The 22,683-nt window shown below is 39.3% G+C and overlaps 2 protein-coding genes across 8 annotated transcripts in view; one reads left to right on the forward strand and one right to left on the reverse strand.

Moving 5' to 3' along the window:
- The window catches only part of creb3l3a (cAMP responsive element binding protein 3-like 3a), a 37,859-nt gene extending 16,900 nt beyond the window's left edge, over positions 1-20,959 (reverse strand). For 2 of the 4 annotated variants that reach the window (XM_088426240.1, XM_088426238.1), the window contains exons 1-2: positions 20,736-20,959; positions 2,345-2,583 (exon numbers count right to left, since the gene is read on the reverse strand). In XM_088426240.1, coding sequence (XP_088282366.1) covers positions 2,345-2,365 — 21 coding nt within the window. In that variant the 5' untranslated portion in view covers positions 2,366-2,583; positions 20,736-20,959. The remainder of the gene's footprint in view (positions 1-2,344; positions 2,584-20,735) is intronic. The other 2 variants (XM_088426242.1, XM_088426241.1) reach the window with 1 other exon arrangement.
- Positions 20,960-21,409: 450 nt separating this feature from the next.
- The window catches only part of celf5a (cugbp, Elav-like family member 5a), a 351,120-nt gene continuing 349,846 nt past the window's right edge, over positions 21,410-22,683 (forward strand). For all 4 annotated transcript variants that reach the window (XM_088426234.1, XM_088426235.1, XM_088426236.1 and 1 more), the window contains exon 1: positions 21,410-21,998. In XM_088426234.1, the coding sequence (XP_088282360.1) occupies positions 21,413-21,998 (586 nt within the window). In that variant the 5' untranslated portion in view covers positions 21,410-21,412. The remainder of the gene's footprint in view (positions 21,999-22,683) is intronic.

Genomic DNA, 22,683 nt, shown 5'->3' on the forward strand with positions numbered 1-22,683 from the left:
GAATTATGGCTTCGTGTCTGGAGACCAAATTAAAAAGATGTATCAAAAACTCAAATACAGGAATCCTATGTTGAATGGCACTGTCTCAGCGGTAGTCATTGAACAATATTTTGAATAGTATTTGCTGTGGTTAGCAGGGTTTGAAAGTGCAAAAATGGCATCACGCAATGTTTGACCATTTTTCACCACGATAAGCATTTATCTGAATGAATTCCCTGAGATTTTTTTACTTCCTAAGATGATGACTCACAGTTTTGATAGACACTCTCATAAAGATATGTAATGAATACTGAATAATATGTTTAGTATGATTGAAGTTGTGTAGGTGCAATTGCGCTTGCAAAGTCCAAATTTGCCAAAGATACCACAGTATTGCAAGATCCCACACAAAGGTTTATGAAAAAGTTAACATTTGAATAATTATCTGTCAGGGTTATCTTTAAAAGTTGACTAAGACAAGCCCTGCTGCTTAACAGCAAAATAGTAAGTCAGACCAGCCAAAATTGACTTTTCTCCGCCTAGGCAAAGGGAAAAAAGCTTGGCGTACATACTCATACATTGCCGATAGCATTTTTTTCGTCGCTCACGCGTCCCGCCTGCTTTTTATTCATTCAGCAAAGCATTGCATATTACAAGACATCACGAAACGAGCCAGTCGGGCGCCACCAATAGCTGGCCCAAGGTCCCAGCTCACACTTTCCTGCGTCAACAGCTTTATCTAAGGACTGGGGCGAGATGAACTAGGACTGCATAGACGGATAGGAATGCACACTATTCTAGACAAGAAATAAGCACATAATGATAACAACCCAATATATGATTCCCTTCTCATTATCACAAAAGTATTTATGCAATGTCATATTTTAATGTGGTTCATTAGAATTCAATCACACCGTATCACGCAGTAGAATTTGTCTTTGTGATGTTTGGGCCATATAATATCACAAAATCAAAAGTGCCCTTGCAGTGCTGTAGTTTTATGTTAGAGTTTTTAGCCAATTAGAATTCAGCTAACTTATGTCACTATGCAGTGTGAAATCTGCCTTCGCCAGAAGCCAGGGCATTCACATCAACACGGCGCGGGCTTCTGCGCAAGCGCAGATGGATATGTCAGTGGTCCTAATGCTTAATGGACAGCTGTAATAGTCAATCGAGCCATAACTTCGCCATCTAGAGGCCTCAAGTTGAACGTGACGTGACTGGATGCTCCATGACTGGATGCTCACTGCACGGAGGCGGTGCTATATTGATTCACCATGTTTAACGTTGCAAGCACTTAAATAAGGTTATTTCAAAAAACTAAAATTAAAGGAAAAAGACATGTTGGTCAACCGTAAGCTAACGGCAACCATGAGGCATAGCCAGACCCATGGACATTTAGCAGAAAATTCAAATGTCGCTTTTTTTTTTTTTGATGAAGAACAAAACGTAAATTGGACCGACGCGACTTTCAGCATTGGCGCCCATGTTAATACAAAAGGATTTATTATTGGAAATGAAATGCAGAAACTCTACAAGCAAGTCATTGAAGTCTGTCTGAGGAAAGAAAGGAGAATGGATTTTGTATTGAAAGAAGTGGGAGATGTGTTTTGGGGAGTCGAACATTTGATTTATTTTTTTCATTTTTAATATGATTTCGTAATTTTATTTTGTTCACATTCAATTAGTGGTAAATAAATAAAATGATGTTCTTATATTGAAGTGTGATTTGTAATTTAGCGTTCAATCTTGTTACAGCTTGCCTGGTTTTGGTGTCACGTTCTGTCTGACTTTATTTTGTGGAGTTTGACTTATTTTGCTTTTGGGTCTGGCGTCTGTTGGTAGTATAATTTGCTTCACCTGTCATGAGTGTTCCAGCTCAAGTGTAGCTCTTGTGTTTTGTGTTTCACCCAGCTTCTGTGAGTAATAGTCCTTTTATTGAGCCCATCTCATCCTGCCTCCCTGCATTTTGGATACCTCTTCCCACATCCGTCGCCGACATGACACTTGGTGGACTTCATAAAACTTTGTGGACAAATAACTTAAAATTATTATTCATTATTTCAAGTTCTGACAGTATCACGTATAATGATACGTTTCAAATACTGCTGCAGGTTTATTGATATTTAAATGCTCCGGAAAATAGCATGTGTAGCCCAATAATGCGTACGTATGCTTCTGAGGGGGCCGAATCACTGAAGGCCTGAGTGCGAAATGCACGGACCGCCACTGAACAGTATATGTCACAATACCAATAGTGTATATTGTCTAGCTACCTTGTAAAGACTTTGCTCTTTTTTACATGCCAATCTTAACAAACAGCATCACATATTATATGGACTGTACTGTAGTGCTTATTATTTACCTGATCAGGGTAGTGCTCCATAGTTTCCCTGCTTGGGTTGTAAACCAAGGAAACCCCCCCCGAAATGAAAAATTCCAGGCAAAATATCCTGTTGTTGGAGAAGCTCTGTTGATGAGGACTTTCTGTTGAATTACTCAGCTGCTCTTGTTGGGTCCAAAGGTGAAACTCCAACACAGCACACCCAGCCAGCCAGAGTGGATGGCCCCCATTGGCGCAGACCAGATAGAACCTGATTGGTTCTTAAGCACACAGCCATATTGTTATACATCTAGAGAGTGTCTCTATTTGAATCACACATTACTGAGGCCAAAGTCTATTGTTTTCCTTTTTCTTGAAATTTCGGCAGCTTGTTGACATACAGCGTTTTGACCTTCGCCATACATTTTGGAGACAGGAGAAATGCTATAAAAACTGCAGCACTTTGGTCAGTAAAAGTTCATCATAAGACCAGTGAATTAAACCATTAAACTATGGTAATGGACTATAAAGCTGTTTGCTGTATGCCAAGAAACTGCAGGAAAAGAACAAGGAAAACCAATACTTTGGCTACAGACAAAGGGCAAACATTTGATCATTTTAACCATCATTTCATCATTTTAACCCTTTATGGGCACAGTGGCCGCTTTCGAACGATAGTCTAAACAGGCAAAAACAGCCTTTATTAGGCACTTGTTTTTCTATGTCCTAAACAGGCAAGCATTTTCAGCATTTTAGAGAAATTTAGGGGTAAACATTTAGGACACGTTCAGCCATTTTGCCTGTTTAGACTCAGCAGACTCAGGCAGCCACAGTGCCCAGTAAAAGGTTAAAATGCAAGTCAAGTCAAAAATGTCTTTACAGTCACATGTTCTATAGCCACCACTGATCATGGTATTCTGGTTAATACTGTTTGAGAAATATGAATTATGCAACAAAGTCGACCTGTTTTTACACATATCAGGCATTTGCTATCTACTGAAAATGAATGTAGATGGAATTAATTTTTTCAAAAATACATTGATGCCTGGGGTTGAAAAGTTTTATCCACATGCAGAAACTGTCTAACTATTGTTTGTAATCTGGCCAAAAGATAAACAGATGAATCAACAGCCTGGCAAAAACAGAGCTAGAACAACATAACCTCCTTGGCAGAGGGAGAATTTAGAGGGAGCAAATGCATGTTTCCACATTTAACTTCAGAACATTGCCAGAACACGTAGGAGGAAGCAGCAGCAAGTGTCACCAGATGATATGAGCATAGGGGTCATAGAATAGGCCTGCAAGTAAGTGAAAATGGGAATGAGATAGATGTCTTCACACAAAGTAAGAAGTCACAGTGCCATACCTGGGCCAGTTGAGCCATAAAAAAAGAACATTACGTAATTGCATGATTATATCCCGGAAGATCATTCCAAAGGTCTCTGCAATAACTGCATATAAGCAAGAAATGAAAGCCCTGCCTTTAAATGTAAAGCTCAATTTTGCAGAACATGAAAATAAGTTATTCTCAAAATGAAATTGATATAGAAGCAATTTATTGCATTTAGAGTTTTGAAATACATTTTTTAATTAAAGGTCAGTCCATGTCCAAAACTGGATTTGCTCTCTCTCTCTCTCTCTCGCTCTCTCTCTATCAATCTGTCTGTCTGTCTGTCTGTCTGTCTGTCTGTCTGTCTGCCTGTCTGTCCGTTCATCCGTCCGTCCAAAGCACAATGGCTAGTGAATGTCATGAGCATGGTATCCATTTTTACAATGGTTTATGCATACAAAATGAAATGGCAGGTATCAAGTAGACAGAACAGCTTCCACTACGCAAGTATTTGGAAATTGTGTAGCTATTGTAGGTTTCAAGCCACCGATCAAAGACATAAACGCTTTTTATGTAACTCCTCGCTATGCTTGGTTATGGAAATGCAGTTGCTGCCACTTTGAACAGTCTGTGTATTTTGTCTGGATCAATTCCCATCCAAAAATAATAGTTTTCAGAGGCTTAAAGGTTTAAGATAATTCTCACACTCACAATTCAGCCCCTAAGCTGCCCTATACTTCCAAACATCATATGTATGACTGCAGGGGTTCTCAAACAGTCAGGTACCCCTTTTAGAAAGCAAATTTTCCAGGACCTAGCAAATGTTTGTGGAAACAAACAAACACACAAAGAATCATTTCAGCCAAACATAAGTGTCCTTTTTATTCAGCAACATATTTGATTTGACAACAAGTATATTTGTTACTTTTTAGATATACTTAAGTTTAAAAAAAATGTTAATTCCATGCCTCCTTATAACAAACTGGGTCAATTTCCCCCGAAAGGTTTGCTGCCAATTATTTAGTCAAAAACAGCATCAAAAAATAAAAATCTACTTTAGCTTTGCTTGCTTCATCATCTCGATAGCAGAAATTTGTAGACACAAAATGCATTTTGACAAATTTAAAAATTGTTACATTTTAATAAAATATATTCAATTGGTTGAATTGATTGCTTTATTGAATACTTTCACAATTTAATATAAAATGAAATCAGCACAAATATATATAATGTTTACTAATAACCCAATGGTCCTTAGGTGTGATCGGGTGTGTGAGTGGTTGTTCGTCCCAAAAAACGTTATTAAACATAGCTACACCAGAACAGGAAGCACACTAACGGAGTTCAGCACCCCTCGCAATCCACAGAAAACCCTCAAACCAAAACGCCACTAATTAATATGAGTTTTATTCCCGGTATTCTTTCCTTTTCACTTATCGAGGCTCTCTCCTGTGTACAATTCTTATGGACATTATCAGCAAGGCTAGAACCTGCTCTGAATACTGCGCGTATAAATCCCCAGGTGACAGTTTTTCTTCCAAATGTAAGGTCAGTATGTTGACTGCACTGTGAAATATTCATTGAAAGGTGTCTGGGAGGAAGCAGTTGAGCATTTCTATTCACATCAGCACCATTTACGTTGCATATACTGTATGGCAGACATCTCACTTCCTCTGGGAATCCTGACGTCAGTAGAAGAGAGAGAAAAAATACGCATAATGACTCCATTGTTAGCCTGGCTGTCGATGATGACTTTATATGACATTTGACGCCAAGCTCCCAATTCACCGTTTGAGCATCACTCCCTGCGCCGTTTCATCCCGGATATGTTAAATGAAGGTCAAACGATAACAGCCTTCTAATTGAAAGTTGGGATACAAATATGCTAACGAGCCTTTTGGAGACTCCGGAAAACAACATCACACTGAGATGTAGAGATGCTGAGACCCAAATGCCATTCATTACCTGAAATGCCAGTCTGACAACTGTTGTGCACGCTGAAGACCTCTCAGGTGCGTTACTTTGATGAGAGAATTCCCAGCCTGTCATTTGAAACCCTCCTATACTTCAATCAACCAATAAATCAATCCATCAATCAGTCCAATAATTTTGGTGCAAAATCACCATGGTGCATGATCCCAATACACTTCACAACATAATACAATTAAAAGACATCGCAAATGACAATAAAATAAAAGAATAATGATAAAACAGTTATTAGCAACGCTGACTCCAAATACTGACAAAAACATATGTTATGAGTAAGGTTTTAAAAATTGCAATAGAGGAAGCTTCCCTAACATTCTGTGGACGAACATTCTATAAAAAAAGGGGCCTGGTAGAATAAAGCTCTATGCCCTGTCGACTTTTTATTTACAGAAGGGATGGTTAAAAAAAAAAAAAAAATGTGAGTTTGAAGACCGAAGGGACTAGAGAGGAATATATGTGGTAAGTAGTTGAGACAGATACGCTGGTGTCAGACCATTTAACGCCTTAGAACTTAGCAGAAGAACCTTAAAATCACCCCTGGCCCGAATAGGCAGCATATGAGGCAATGCTAAAATGGGAGTTATGTGGCAATATCTATTTGTTTTAATAAGAATTCCTGCAGCTGAAATCTGAACAAGCTGAAGGCTTGTATAGTATAGTTGGGAAGAAGGAGAAAAGGACAGTAGAGTAATCCAGCCTACAGGACACAACGGCATGTAGAACGATCTTAGCATTACAAAATGATAAAATGGTGGATTTTAGCTACGTTGTGCAAAAGTAAAAAGTGCTGTAAAAAGTACAATCGAAAGTAACTCCTAGGTTTCTGATACGAGTAGTCGCAGTGCTCCTGCAGCAATTGATATTGAGAGATCCGTTTTTGTAGAGATATTTGGTTTGAAAGACTAATCATTATCAATTCTATTTTAGAAAAATGATTATATATATGTATAAAATAAAAAAAATAAGTACAGAAAGTAAACATTTTGCCCTGGGCTTTTCTCCTTTGATCTCTCAGTATTTTGGGGCAAATCTGAGGAAAAACGCACCAGTCTCAAGTTAAAAAATGCATTGCATTACTCTCATTTGTACCAAGTAAAATATTACTTTTTTGTGCGTAATGCACCTCCCAACACTGATTTTAATAACACAAACCATGATGTTTTTTAATTGGACAGCCATGATGGATGTAACTACAAAAATCAGGGATCAACTTAATCCTGGGTTTTTTGCAAAATTCACCCAAATTGCAGTTACAAGTGGCGGTCGACTTGCAATCCAGATCAACTTGTACTTGAATAAAATACGGTAATCAAAATGTTGTGTTTAGACAAGCGGGGCCGCATAGTACATTGACTTCCCATTTAAAGTAAAGCTGTTTATCGCTATATTTAGCCTGTCGGTCTAATTTATTAGTTATTTTTTTAATGCTGCATAAACATAAAAAGAATAAAAATCCCAAATCCGACAGCAACAAGATAGTGTAGCGGAAGTATCAGTGCAGCCAGTCGATGAGCGGGGCTCATTTGCATCAACTCTCTCATGCGAGTTGGCCTCAACATCAAGGCTGAGCAACTTCTCTGATATGTGTGATGTCACACACGGTAAGAGTCTGTGTTGGTGCACTATGAAGTTCCATGCTAATGCTGTCACAAAGTCAAAAAGTTTTTAGAAAAATAAAAAGTTCAATCGTATTGAAGGGGTGACAGCCTGGATGAGTGGTTAGCGCATCTGCCTCACGTTTTTGAGGTTAAGAGCATGAATCCACATTTATTAATATAGTTTCTGAGGTTTATGACTTTAATCGGCCGTTGTAAATATTCCCTCTTTTCTTTGCTAACACTCCTTTGTTATGCCGTGATGACGACATCATAACACGCAGCGTTTTAGTCATAATGTTCACTGCTGTCGCAGTTTGTTCTTTTGTTTGGAAACGCTTGCAGGCATCGACCCGAAATGACCTCATCATCACATGATGGTAATATTGATCATCGTTAAGTGTATTGGTGATGCACAAACGCAAGAGGAGAGACGAGGTTTTGCCTTTGAGACAAGACAAGCACACCCCGCTGTGCATTGAGCTGTTTTGTTGCATTGATTGAGGCCACAGCACATGATGTTGCCCCCTCCATTGACTGTCTCCATTCATTCAGCACAAGTCTGCAAAATAAATATAATGGGAGTCATCAAAAAAGAAAAAAAAAGAAAAAAGTTTTTGCTTGACTATTGGGAATTTGTTAGAACGGTCACATTATGTCTTCCAAAGCAAATCGACACAAGCCTCATTTGTTCTCACGTGAACCATTGTTACGCATGCAGGTAACCTAGCGACCAGAACCACGTTTTGTCGTGCCTCTTTGTGGGATATTTGTAGATAATTTGAGTGCGGTCATTCCCATTAAAGAAAAAGTGATTTTCTTTTCTTTCAAAAAAATCATGCGTTGGTTCACCAAGGTAAATAAGTCATATACTTTGTTGGGTGTCAAATGTGTGTTTTTCACAACGGGCAGCTGTCCTTAAAATTTTGTTCACAATGTGACAAAACGCCTGTTGAGGCAATGAAAACACGCACAAAATCAATCTGTACTGTCTGAGGACTAATCTTTCACAGTGCGACGTCCAGTCGTAGGTTTTGAGACACGTTCATATTCGAATAGACAAACTTATTTTGGTGTACTTAAAAGTTGTAAATTTTAAAATTATTTTTCACAATGTACTCACTTGACCTCTGGGGAAAATGTTGACCTTACCTGTGCTTTTAGATCTTTTGGAGTGGTGTCAAAGGAAAAGCATTAAAAAAAAAAAAAAAAAAAAAAAAAAAAACTAGAAGGCTAAAATAAAAAATGGGAGGGCAAGAGGTGTATACCCTGCAGATGTCAAATTTTGCCCATATTGAGCTCATTTACTGCCATTAAATATAGAAAATATTGTTAATTTTGGACATATTGAAAACCTGATGTTTCATCATGCAATTCCTCAAATTTTTGCATTAATCCTTTCAATGGCTACACAAGACCAAGTTGCAATAGAAATCTTTGTGTTGAGACGGCAAAAACCACCTGGGGGGTGCTAGCGGGCAACTTATGACATTTGCAAGCCTTTCATTGACTTCACTGAGTGGCTTAGCCTGACTTCCATAATGTCAAGTTCTTGCTATGCATTGTGGTACTTGGAATTGATTAAAAAAAAAACAAAAACAAAAAAAAAACGTAATGTTGTGGGAAAGCTTTTAGTTTGCTGCAGGGAAGCATTTTATTTCATGCAACGCACAACATTATATCTGCATGTTCCCGTCTTCAAAGTCTGCAACATTGAAAAACTGTAAATAGGCCAAAAACTGTAAACATTTTTTTTTTCCACAAAATGAAAATTCTTTGAAAGGAAACAGCCTTTTGACAGGGAAAAATATATTCATATATGACGATGTTATGATCCTTTTAAAGTCGGCCCAAGCTGGGTGATAATAATGCTAGTGAAAAGGGGTTAAGGACATGGGCTCATTTTTGACAGCGTTGACATGGTTGTTTTTGATGATGGCATTTGGTGGATCTTGCTGCCTCTCTCGTCCCCGCTGCTGTTGTCTTAATTGTCCTTCTTTGAATGAATTTGGTCAGATGTAATGGCTATTTGTCATTCAATTCTGTATCAATGAAAGGAGTCTGTGTTTATAGCCAGTCTCTGCTGTGCACCGTAGCAATGCTTTGCTCTCCCTAAAGTGTCCACTCACAGTGGCATTTTTGTGTGCCCCAGTTTTTCTCTGGTTTGTTCATGAATAGGTGAGTTGCTACGATCTGTTTCCGCTATGGAGGAATGGCTTTTTGGCCTGTAATTGGCTTCTGTCAGCCGGGAGCTGGTGCCTCAGCTCCACATCCCCGCATTTCAAAGCAAAGTCGACTTGATGAAACTTTCATCTGCTGCACCCAATTTCCTTGGTCTACTAGTGAATTCCCGCTCGACCTTTTTTCCGGCTGCTTCCACAGATGAGGAGGAACTTATAAAGCTTGATAAAGTGGCCGTACGTGAAGTAGGTGTTTCCTGCCTTCGTGACCACCCGTTAACTCATTAGATTTTTAAGAAACGAGTTGTCATTAAATTTGTTGGCAACACTGACGTCTCAGTATGTGTGATGTATTGTAGTATTGCAGAATGACTCAGGTCATGCGGTGCGCTAGCTCCAAACTGTTTATTGAAAACAAATCGAATAACTGTTAACTATGACAATGACAAAACAAAACGAAACACAGTGCTAATTAGCGTGTAGCTTACAGCATCATTTCTCCCTTCACTATGTCCAATGTCCTCTCTCAGTAGCTTCACAGACCCCTAAATCCATAGGAAATGACAAATCTTGGGAGGTGCACGTCATTAACCATTAAGTCTTTCAGTGTCATAGACGAGAATTTTCGTCACGTCAAATACTTAGTGTGCCAGTGACAAAACTACAAAAACAACATGTTTTTTTCTTTTAATATGAAGCCAATCAAACACTGTAGTAGTGTAGTTAAATATATACGCAGACTATTATACTATCAAAAATACATTTTCATTGTTTTTGTTCATGTTATCAACGAAGGAAAGGATAGTTGAAGTTTTTCAGATGCCACTAAACTAAAAAAATATTAGTGACCAAAGTCACTGTTGTGCAGAAAAAAAGTCTTTTCACAAAAAAATCATTTTCTCCTTTAGTCCAAAATAGCTTAGTGTCACTAAAATGACCTATATTCAAACAGTGATGACTAAAGAACAGAATTAGGTAGAATCTTACCAATCTTTCATATGGTACCACCTATGTGTACATAGACATAGCACACAATATTTTCTCGACCTTGAAAGATCCATCAAAATCGTCCTGCACTCTAGGGGTTGCCTTCAATCATAAATCATGAATCACTCTTAAAGCCCAGTTAGGTGATATGTTAACACATTTTGTTTGCTTGCAGTGGATCTCTCCTACCATCCTGGTAAGGGAGTTTGCAAAGTCTGACTCTGGAGATGAACATAGCCAGTTTAGTTTAGAGCTAGCTCTAAACTGGCATAGTTTAAATGTTTTAACAGGTCGCTCTACTCTGGTATGTTTTCAAAAATGTAAATATGAGGTTTGGCAACACCTTTTGTTCTTGCCCTTTGTCTAAAAAATATGAAATTTGTATTTGTGTGTTGAAAGACATTGTAGGGGTGGTCTGGAATGAAACCCTTGTGAGGGAGGAAGGATGGCTGAACTACATTGCAACTACATGTAATCAGCAGTGTAAAGTGACCACCCCCCACAGGTCTGGCATGCACATTACAGCATCCTTTGCAAGCACTTGTTAAGGGCTATCATTGGACGACGTTGTATTTATTTGTGACACACATCTTCTCAGAATTTTTGGCATGCTCACACATGCATACATGTTTACACCAGCTGTATTTGTGCCCTTAGTTAATGCGGTAATCCCCAGTCTAAACACAATGATACCAACCTCATAAATGCAGCTGACTACATTTATCTTGAATAAAACTGGCCTCCATTTTCAAAATGCGGGGCAGTGGCGTGAATGCATTAGTGTTTGTTTGTTGGTAAAATATTTAACAAACCCAGTGGGACGCTCCTGGAATAAATACAACGACATCTCACGCTGTGGCAAATCTCGCAGGGTGAATGACAACAACCCAACTTGGATGGATTACCGACAGTGACTGCTGCCAAACAGAGTGACTTGCTGTTCCAACTCCTGTCTGCTTGCTTGGAGTCTCCCCAACATGAACATAATCCGTAGGTGACTCGATGACAGATGACATCCTCGGACACACACATTGCATTTGGTAGAATCAACTAGAATTCCTATTATTTCTCTGGCTTTTTTTCTTCTTTTCTTGATGTACATACGGTGGGCCCCACTGAGATTAATCCGTTCAGCGGTTGGGATCGTAACGCGAATTTGCCTGTAGTGGGCAATCCAAACCTATGTTAATTAGCTAATCTGTGTAAAACCCCAGGTAAAAACATCAAATTGTATATACGTATTAAAAATTGGTATCAAAATAGTATAGTAAGTGCTACTTGTATATGATATACATGTATACAATTAAATAATATACAGTGATCCCTCCTACTTCGCGGTCTCAGATATCGCGGTCTCAGTACTTCGTGGGTTTTTCCAGGAAAAAATAAAAATATTTCAAACTAAAAAATAATTTAAAAAAATGCGCAAACAAAAAATGAAAACAAAAAAAAATGATAAAAGCAAAAAAGTACATTATACAGTACTGTATTCATCAAATAACTAAGTAATATTAGTTAATAACTATGTTAAGAATTCTTCAAGCGTTAAGAGTTCGTGACATATTTTTTTTATCTTCTTTTGAAATGAATGCTTTTAATTTGTCGGGTTGCGTTGCATTTCCGTTTCCTGTTTTGCGTTCTCTGTGTCATTCGTCTCGTTACGGTGACGTAGTGAATGACAATGTAAGCTCATATTTATAGTTTATTATCATTTATGTTGATAACGCATGCTACTGCCTATGTTTAGTAAGCGATGAATGTTTATTCTGTTTATGTGTTCATTTGTGTAGAGGTTGCACTTTATAGTTAGTAGTTGTTGCTAACCCACTAATGTCGGCTAAAAATACAGTAAATTCATAGATCAAGGTTCGGCAAGTGTTTACATGTTAGTTGACTGACTTTAACATTGTTGTTGATTTATTATTCAACAGATACTACATGATGCACCATACATGAGCCAAAATAAATGTGAAGTTCAATGTGATGACTTGCGTACTCTTTCACCGGAGTCTTGGTGCAGATAACCAGTACTGAGAACAAAATCTCAACAAACTAAGTAATATTAGTTATTTAATGAATATACAATAATGTTAATAATGTTAATAAGGATAATATAATGTTAAATAATAGGAGAAAGGAAATAAAATACGCAAAAAATACAAAAAAAACAAAGGATTGTTTATGGTTACTACGGCTATATTGGGGCGCACATGGAAATCTAGGAACTGATACCCTACTTCGCGGGGGGTTGACACCTCCCATTAACCGCGGAGTAGGGGGGGATCACTGTATCACAGTAGTCCCCCGTCTTACGAGATTAATCCGTTCCACAGTTGGCTCGTAAGGTGAATTTACTGAATGGCGGGCAATACAAACCTATGTTAAACCCCAGGTAAAAGCATCAAAATTGTACATACATATTAAAAATTGATACCAAAATAGCATAGTAACTGCTACGTATATATAAAATACATGTGTTTAATCAGAAAACATCATAAATAAAAAAACATAGAATGGCATAATTTACCTTTGAGTGGCACTTGTTTGCACAAATTCCCTAGTAAGGCTAAATCATCTTCTTACTTCTCTCTTTAACATCACTAGCAATCTTGAGACCCATGGCTAACCCATGCAAGTTTGAATTAAGCAGTAAAATGCAATATAAATACGGTTTTGTAACCACTAATGATCAAACAAAGCTTTACCGTTCCGCCATTTTGAAACAAGTGTGTCATGTTTCTGTTGTGGTTTCAGGTTGGATTTTCTGTTTTAGGGGATTTTAGTATTTTCAAGTTGTGGGTTTCGTTTTAGTTCTTATGTCTTTCTCTCCTTTGGTTTCCCTTGCGTCGATCCTCATTGGCATGGTTTGTTTTCACCTGACTGTGTACCTGCCCTCCTTGTCATCCAATCAACTTCCTCTGCCTTTTGTTCCCCCGCAGTTGGTTCGCGTTTCCTTGTCAAGTCTCTAGTTTACTTAAGTCACAGTCTCCAATCAGTTCGTGTCGGGTCATTGTCTTTGTCTTAGTCGTTTTGCTCCTCATTCATGCCTAAGTTGCCCCGTGGCGCTACGTTAAGTCTTTTTGTCTCTGTTTGCTTTAGTTCCGTGTTTCCTCATACAAGCATGCCCCGGTCTGCTGCGTTTGCTATTTTGGTCCTTCAAGTTGCTACCTTACTGAGGCTACTTTGATTTTTGGTCCTCTTTTTTATTAAATACCATTTTTGGAGTTCAACTTGCTTCCCGCTCCCCTGCCTCTGGGTCCACCGCTGCGCACTATCATGCCGAATCGTGACAAAGTGAGGCTGACCGATAGCAGACAAGCATCACCGTGAGGAGACACCGACCAATAGCAGTCACCCGTGTTGTCCATTATGTATTAAGTAAAACTCCAACTTAAAACTACAACACTAGAAGGAGCGGGATCAAATGGATATAATATGAAATGAAAAGAATAGAATATGGAGAATAATCTTATCAATAAAAAAATTATATATATATATATATATATATATATATATATATATATATATATATATATATATATATATATATATATATAATGTATAGCTTTATTAAAAATCAAATTCTAGTAATGATAATGATGTAGGTTTATGTTAGGCCAGTAGAGAAGGTCTTGCATACACAGACACAAAAAAATACAGGCTAGAGTTTGCAAAACCACACCCGAACAAGCCAAATTACTTCTGGGAAAATGAGACCAATTTGGAGATTTTGGTGAATCACCTAGACTCTGTGTTTACAGGAAAAGAAATGAAGCCTTCAAGTAAAAGAACATTCTCCCAACAGTCAAACATGAAGGATGTTCACTGATGTTTTGGAGTTGTTTCGCAGCCCCGGGTATTGGGTCCCTTGAATGTGTGTGTGGCATTATGAAATAAGATTACCAGCGGGTACAAAAAAAATGAACTCCACAATTTCTGATTGGGCAAAAAATACCATCCCTCCATACATACACACATACATTTGTCTAGGGGCAGTCGGCACAGGATGAACAACCACTCATGCACTCAATCACCCCTAAGGACAATAGAGTGTCTGATAAACCTACCATACAAGAAATCCTATGCTTCTTAACCTTTAATTTGAATGAATTCAATTAAGTGAATAAAAGTGAATAACATTCAACCAAATCCTTATATGACCGAAGAATATGGAACAAAAGAATATAAATGACTGCCGAATAGTGTACAATTTTCCTTGGAGAATTTACATGAGGACCTCGAGAGAAGAATAGGGCATTGCTGCTCTCTTGTGGTTTCAAACTGTAAGTAAACGTTGAAGTATGACTGAGAACAATAGAAAGGTGATTGATAACAAGACTGTTGTAAAGAATAATGTTGTTTGTTTGAAAAATAGACAAGTCAGAAAACTAAGATAATGATGTTGCAGTCTGATGATGTCAACATTTTTTTTTTTTTTTTTTACTGCCACATGGGAGGCATTTGGAGAATGTATTAAGTTCTGTATTCATTTGCAAAAAAAGTTGCGTACTAAATGGATAAATGTTTGCTTAGCTCATTTTTCCAGCCATTGTCTGTATTCGTATGATTTACACGATAAGAAATAGAAAATTATCTTGCATCTGCAGGTGTTCTTCTGGATCAAGATCACGTTAATGTCACACGAACAGCAGCAGTCCAATGTGACATTTGTGGGAAATTGCGTTTGGGAGGAAAGACCTCAAAGCAAATAACCTTGAGGAGGTTACAATACACCGCCCGCTGATCATTTAGCTCATGGATAGCAAAACAACACAGTTTGTCATTACATTTGTTTTGAAACAATTAGACGAAGAAATTAGACTGCTGGATGCCAGGTTTTTTTTTTTTTTTTTTTAAGATCTAGTAGCTCTGCATAGAGAAGTTACATGGCATTGTCAAGATATCTAATATTGGTTCCAATGGAAATTCATCAAATAACATAAACAATAAACAGTCCATCAGAATGGTGTTTTCGGTTTTCTTTGCAACTTAGGTCTGCCACTACGATGGCCGACTGGGGCAAATGCGCTGCAAATGGGAGTACACGAACGAAACATGAATGAAATAAACAAATGAAAAAAACAACAGCAGATAAAAATGCAAACTCAGAGAAAGAAACACGCGGCAAGGAGTACATCCACAAAACGACAAGTGACACAACACTTCCCAAAATGGAAACACCCACCAACTTGAAAACAGCACTCAAAGAAAAAAATGCTTCATGTTGACGTTTTCAAAACCAAAATTAGCCAGGCCCACTTGGGGACGCCACTGGAGAGAAACACCGTGACACCAGATCCACTGAGAAGAACTGATGTTGACAAAGTTCAGTGGACCCCCGTGTTACAGCATTCCTGGCTGACATTTTTTTCATGTTGCGATGTGGAATACTGAGTTTTTCGTCCCCTCTTTACGGTATTTTCCCGGCTTTGCAACAAAAACAACTGTCATGAACCTAGGGGGTTGGCTGCATTTGTGTTGTTTTGTCTCCATCTGCTGGCGTTTTTAGGTAATTGCACTTATATACTACTTCTGTCAAACTGCTACCTTGCAATGCGTCACTACAATGCTCTTCTGCTATTGGTCGGCGTCTCCTCAAGGTGATGCTGGTCTGCTATTGCCTCACTCATTTCAAAATGGTGGAACGGTAAAGGTTTGTTCGATTGTGAGTGGCTACAAAACGTTTTCATAGTGCATTTTACTCTTTAATTCAAAGTAGAATGGGTTAGCCATGGGTCACAAGCTTGCTAGTGATGTTAGAGAGAGAAGTAAGAAGATGATTTAGCCTTACTGGGGAATTTGTGCAAACAAGTGCCACTCAAAGGTAAATTATGCCTTTCTATGTTTTTTTATTTATGATGTTTTCTGATTAAACACATGTATTTTATATATACGTAGCAGTTACTATGCTATTTTGGCATCAATTTTTAATATGTATGTACAATTTTGATGCTTTTACCTGGGGTTAAACATAGGTTTGTATTGCCCGCCATATGGAAATGAAGCTGGAGATAATAAAGAAATATGAAGCTAGCCTTTCTATGGAATTTGGGCACAACAAGCGCCACTCAAAGGTAAATAAATCCTTTCTATGTTTTTTATTTATGATGTTTTTTTATTTTATGTACGTGTATTTTATTTAGCCGTAGCACTTACTATACTATTTTGGTTCCAATTTTTAATATGTATGTACAATTTTGATGTTTTTACCTGGGGTTCTAAATGCATTAGCCAAATTTTGGAAAAGTTGGACAATCAAACTAACTTTTGCTGTTGTGAACGTTGACTTTCACTTTTGACACTTTGATATGTTTCTACTGCATTTCAAATCTATTCTATTTTGTTGTCCAATAGACCTTTACCGCAAACTAATCTTGAATTTTTCCAATTGTTGATCTGAGCAGCAGCACTCACTGGCTGAGTGCTTCAAGTACGAGGTACATATCCAGAGGCAGAGAGCAGAAAAGAGCCAACAGCAAGCGGTGTATGAAAATTCCGGAAAACGGAGACTGCAGGATATACATGTGCCTATCAGCATATACATGTGCTTTGGGATGCGCCCATTGGTTACTTGAGAGACTTCGCATCTCTTTGCCGCAAAGGTAGGCGTCCCAGAATGCTTTTCTCAGCTATGTGAAAGCGATGTGTTCATTCAAGTCGTATTTAAATAGCAAAAGAACATAAACAGCTCTTACTACTTAATTCTTAAACATTTCCTTTTACATTAAGGGTGTACAGTAAAAGTTAGGGCAAGGTTGTGTACACATGCATTTCACTTAATGAAACCAAAAGAGAACCAAACATACATAACCTAACATACATAAGTGAACATACAATGACAGGCACTCAAAATGAGGAGAAAAATAATTCACGTCAGTGTTACTCACTGCAATCATCGAATGATACTTTCTCCCTATAACATTTTTGCAACAGTCTTATGCTTAGGCGCTCACCGGTTATTCCTGGCTGTGTAGCTGTCAGCCTGCTGCCTACTTAAGACTGCGATAAACCCCTATGCTCTAAGTGTAAGGCAGTTTAACAATTTAACATTAATGTGGAGGTTTCAAGGATGACAGCTGGTGAGTGAGATGACTCTCCTTGAGACATTGAAGCGCTTGAGCCAAAAGGTTTGGGAAATGCTTCATTACTCGAAGCTTCATGTGCCCGCAAAGACATCTACTGGCAAAGTGTAGAAATGCAGGCCAATTATTATGTCTGTTAGGCTGTGCGGACTTCATGCAAGATCAATTTATTCACATAGATGCTCTGTACAAATTTGTGTACAGATGTTTAAAATATCCTGTGTGGTTTCCCAAGTGTGTAATATGGGTGGTTATGCAATGTTCTGAAGCCACAAGAGGATTTCAGGCAAAAAAAATGTGAAAGTGCTTGTGGAATTCGGAAGAGGTGTCATGATCTGTCTGTGTTTTGTTGTGGGTTTTGAGTTGTTTGGTTTTAGTTATAGGTTCACTGTGTTTTCCCCGCGTGTCATTACCTTAATCAACCTCACCTGTCGCCCGTGTGTGTCCTCCTGTCAGCTACCCCGCCCCTTGTTCCCAGGTGTCTCGCGTTTTCATTAGTTCTGTTAGTATTTAAGCCCCAGTGTTTTGCCTCATTCCTTGTCGGGTCTTTGTACGTCTTCCCCTCGCCGTCTTGCCTCGCGTTGCCCTCCTTCCCGTGCTGCCTCCCGTTCCTTGTCGCCCCCAGTCAGCTTCAGTTCAACGTTTTGGTTTGCACTTTGTATTTTTCGATTCTTTCAACCCTGCCTGTGTTATTAAATCGCCTTACTCGAGCCTACCCCAGTCAGCCCTGCATTTTTATTGGTTCCGCCTTTCCCACATCCCGCACCTCCTCAAACCGCCATGCCCCGTCGTGACAAGAGGGTGTTGAATTTGTTTGTGTACCTTGGTCAATGTTGTCACGTACAGGGAAATATATATTTTGAACTTTTTATTCAGTATTATAAGCTTTTCAACAGTTGGGGGTTACAAGTGATTTTCATCTTTTGACACAACCTAAATAAAGTTGTTCTTAGTCTCTGTCTATAGTAAATGAATCGATCTCATGTTGTCATCTAGTGACAGACATTTACAGTATATGGCATTTGCAGATATGTAGGATTGACTGCCATCAATAATTTTACAAATGAGGCTGCTTGTGTCATTGCGTGCATATCACCAAGTTCACACAGGAATATGATGCAAAATCTACCCTCATGTCAGCCGTTGCTTCTCCTCGGGGTTGAAGTCTTGAATACAAGCGATCGACCCAGGCTTCTTTCCACTGGCCGCCCAGGCTGGTTAACAAGCAGGCAGACTAAAACGACAGCTACTGAAATTGTATGTAACTTTTTTTCTTTTTTTTTTTTGTAAGTTGGATCACACTAATAGTGTGACCTTTATTGATTTCTTGTCTCCGCCTTGGGTCCGGCAAAGCACTAATGACATTGGTCAATAAAAAGCATGAAGTGGAAGTTCTTTCCCGCCCGTGCCCCGGACCACCTCTTCAAAATAGTAGAAGATGGCGAGAAAGCGGAACGGCCAATGACAGCTCAGGGCTCTTGTTCAACTGGAGGGCCCCCAGCTCACTCTCGACACATGTAAGCGAGCCAACACGCTGAGCCATCCGCTTTAGCGCATTTCACTTTTATCTCGACCCAGCCGGCCCCTATTCAGAAAGGGGACTGACACATCCAAGCAAGTAGCATGCCTCCTTTAATCAATACATTCGGAAGACGGCGGCGGAGTGGGCGCCAGCAAATCGTTGAGCCTCTACGTCGGGCACACTCTAGAATGTGCTGCTTAAAAGAATTCCTATTTAAATGGAAGACATTTACAATTGAACCACCACCCCACAACCAAGACCGCCACTTGTGTATCGACTGTGTCCGTCTGCTGACGTCTTTCTACATGAAGTCTGTTCATCCAAGCAAAAATACATACTAAATCCTTCAAACTGAGACTTTTTTTGCTGCTTTTACGACTACATTGACATGCTAGTAGGTCTATTACAGAAGTACTAGATAGTTCATGGGGGATTCTAGCCCATGTTTGTGGTTGTTTAAGCCTCACCTTAGATTAAATACCAACCCCAACTAAATTTTTAAGAGTTATTTTTTTAGGTTCCCTTATAAAAGAAGCTAGAGATGCTAATTACTTTTATTAGGCACCTTGGTGTACTTGTCAGGACATCATTGATTTTAACAAAACAACAGTAAGCACATTTCTCAATGGCAAAACAATGTGGTTCCATTTTGTTTCCCAAAATGCTTTGTACAGTGCATCTCTGAAAACTAGATATCTATCATTGAACATGTCTACTCATCAGAGCAAGTCTTTGTGTCATTATGTGTGAATAACAGTGAAATTGCTGAGTCATGTTGTCAATATAACTCTCAGGATGTTCTGGTGTAAACTGCCATTTAGGTTTTGATGACAATTATTTGAAATGGAATGTTACATCTTTTTGTGGAAGATTGATTGATGGAGGTTGGGTAAGAGGCACATGTCACTTCGACTGTTTGCATTGCATCACACAAACAAACAATTTAAAAAAGTAGAAATGTGAACATGGTACAATCATCTATAGGTAAAATTAATCCTGCACAAACAGATAAACAAAAATCCAACAAACAAACAAACAAACAAACACAAGTGTCGACCAGCATGGTTTGGTTGTTTTTGGTCTTGCTAAGTGTCACTAGCAGGACAAGCAGTAAAAGCAAAGCAAACACATCAGTATTATTAGACCCCTTAATACTCCACCACAAATTTATATGAATGACATGGTTACAGAATAAATATTAAATATATTTTGATACAAATTCTAATAGAATCTATTTTAAATAAAGACTGTTTGATACTGAAAGTCATGTCAGTCAAAATTATTATTTTCATACCATAGCAAGCAATGATGGCAGAGAAGTCATTCTTTTCCATACCATTCAGTCACGGTTTTAGGACATAAAACACACACGTACGCACACACTCACACACGTACACATTGTTTTACACACATTCATGATACATGCAGAAACACACTTAAGTAATAACGGTCAACGCTTGAGATTTTTACTGTGGACTTGGGCGACGCGAAATGTACAAAAATGTAGGCAACTTTCATTAGGTCAATCATAAAACTGAATTTCAAAAGTTAAAGTCAAGGTAAATACCTGGCGCACAAATGAAAATGCGAACGAGCGAAAGGCATACATGGCAGTACTATATAACATGATGACGATAAGAACTAATATTAGCTAGCATGTTATTCAAACTCACAAGTTATTGCATCAACAAACTCATTTTGGCCATATTATGATACATCAACATGCTTACAAAGAAAGTACAACTTACAGACAGTCGTGGGGCAGATTTCACGGAGACAAAACAACGTGTGTGTCAACAACTGACTGCTCTCAAAAGCACACCACCCTAAGTTCTCACTACAAAATGTAAGATCTACAGTGGCCAGAAGCGGCACCAAAAACAAAGATCACGCAAAACTAAGCACAAATAAGTGAACTGTTCAACTAAATAAATTCCAAAACATTATCTCGGGTGCAGCCCACGCGACCCGGTACCAGTTGATCAGGATAGACCGGTGGTCGTGGGCTTCTGCATTACACTACCGCGTTACAGCAAAAAAGCCATGCATTACAGTAATTACGTTACTTTTGTAATGCATTAGTCCCATATGCTGTTATAAACTGATGCGGAAAATCTGTATTCAATAGCATTTGTCGATAAATGTTGAATTTAGTATTGTTAGATGCATTGCCAACAAACATTAAAGGTGACAAGGCATTTGGTGATGTTGACAACCTCTTGCCAGCCTGTAAACTGTCTTTGATGTATCTTCAGACGGATATGTAAACAAATGCCATTATAGAACGATAGTTGGTAACTTGTACCACGCTAGATAGCTGGCGAGCTGTCTAGTTACCAAACTATCGCTTAGGTGTACTTACTAAAATGTAGTCAAGGCTATGACCACTGGGTGTCGCTGAAGAGTGTCTAATATCGCTTATCGTATGGCTTCCACCATTCTTTCTCCCCTTTGCCTCTTCTTTTGTGCGCGCGTGTGTGCGCTGGATAGAAAGTCAGCCTGGTTTCCAGCTGAGTGCTTGCTCTCTCTCACAGTGCGTGCGCGTCCGTGCGTGCGCGTGTCTATGTGTGTGTGTGTTGTCATTATTATCCACTGCGCTCCCAGCTCGAGAATGGCCAGATTCACTCAGAGTGAAACAAGAAGGCAGCAGCAGCAGCAGCAGCATCCGCCTCCTCTTCCTCCTCCTCCTCCTCAGCAGCATCCCGCTCCACACTCGCCCAGCCTGCTCCTCAGTGGACCGAGCCCGGCACCACTGCTCCTGATCCCGCACCAGCAGTCCCAGTACCACCACCAGTACGTCCAGATCCCGCTGCCCAAACCCATGAACGGCTCGGAACCCATTTCACTTCATTCGGAGAGCGGCGCCATGAAGGACCAGGATGCCATTAAGCTGTTTATCGGGCAGATTCCGCGCAACTTGGAGGAGAAGGACCTGAAGCCCCTCTTTGAACAGTTTGGGAAGATCCACGAACTGACAGTTCTCAAGGACCGCTACACCGGCATGCACAAAGGTACTGTGGGTGACCCTTTGGTGCATTTTACTCGTGAATATTCCTCATAAAACCACATTTACATCACTTTTAGACATTTTTTGTGAGATGTTTCTTCATGTGACGCTGCACAATACGCACCATTTGCACAGTTTACATGCACGCTCTTTCCGCTTTCCCAGTGATCATTTCATATCTTTTATATATCCTTTTGGGAGCGATGAGTGGTGTTATTTTTTTGCCCCCCCCCCAAACCCCCTTTGAACACACTCTTAAGTGGGGCAGAGGCGCTTGGAAAGGATACATTTTTAAAGAGCCAGTGCCATCTTTTCATTATTTATTCATCCATTTGCGTTCTTTAACATCATCGAGCCCACCATATAGATGTCTAGATATATATAGAAGGGTGCTAAAATCTGTTCATAGAGGGGTGCCCTCCACCCCTCCAAGTGTGACAACATGACTGATCTCCCCACGGAAAAAGGTCCCCCCCATGCTGCTGATGCCGGTATGGGAGGCAGCATGAGTGTAAATCCACTCTGCTCTGCACTGTACACACTTGACAACTTCCACCTTCCGTAATGAAGTTGGTTACCAAGGGTAGGCCTCGGCGTGTAAATCACCAAAGGCGGGCTTTAGATGCGGGTGGGGGTTCATTTCTTGAAACGACTTCACTCCCTTTTGCAGTCCATCACAGCAGGGTGGA

Source organism: Hippichthys cyanospilos, chromosome 10 (genome assembly GCF_059441005.1).
Source record: "Hippichthys cyanospilos isolate Australia breed blue-spotted pipefish chromosome 10, RoL_Hcya_1.0, whole genome shotgun sequence".
Classification (NCBI taxonomy): Eukaryota; Metazoa; Chordata; class Actinopteri; order Syngnathiformes; family Syngnathidae; genus Hippichthys; species Hippichthys cyanospilos.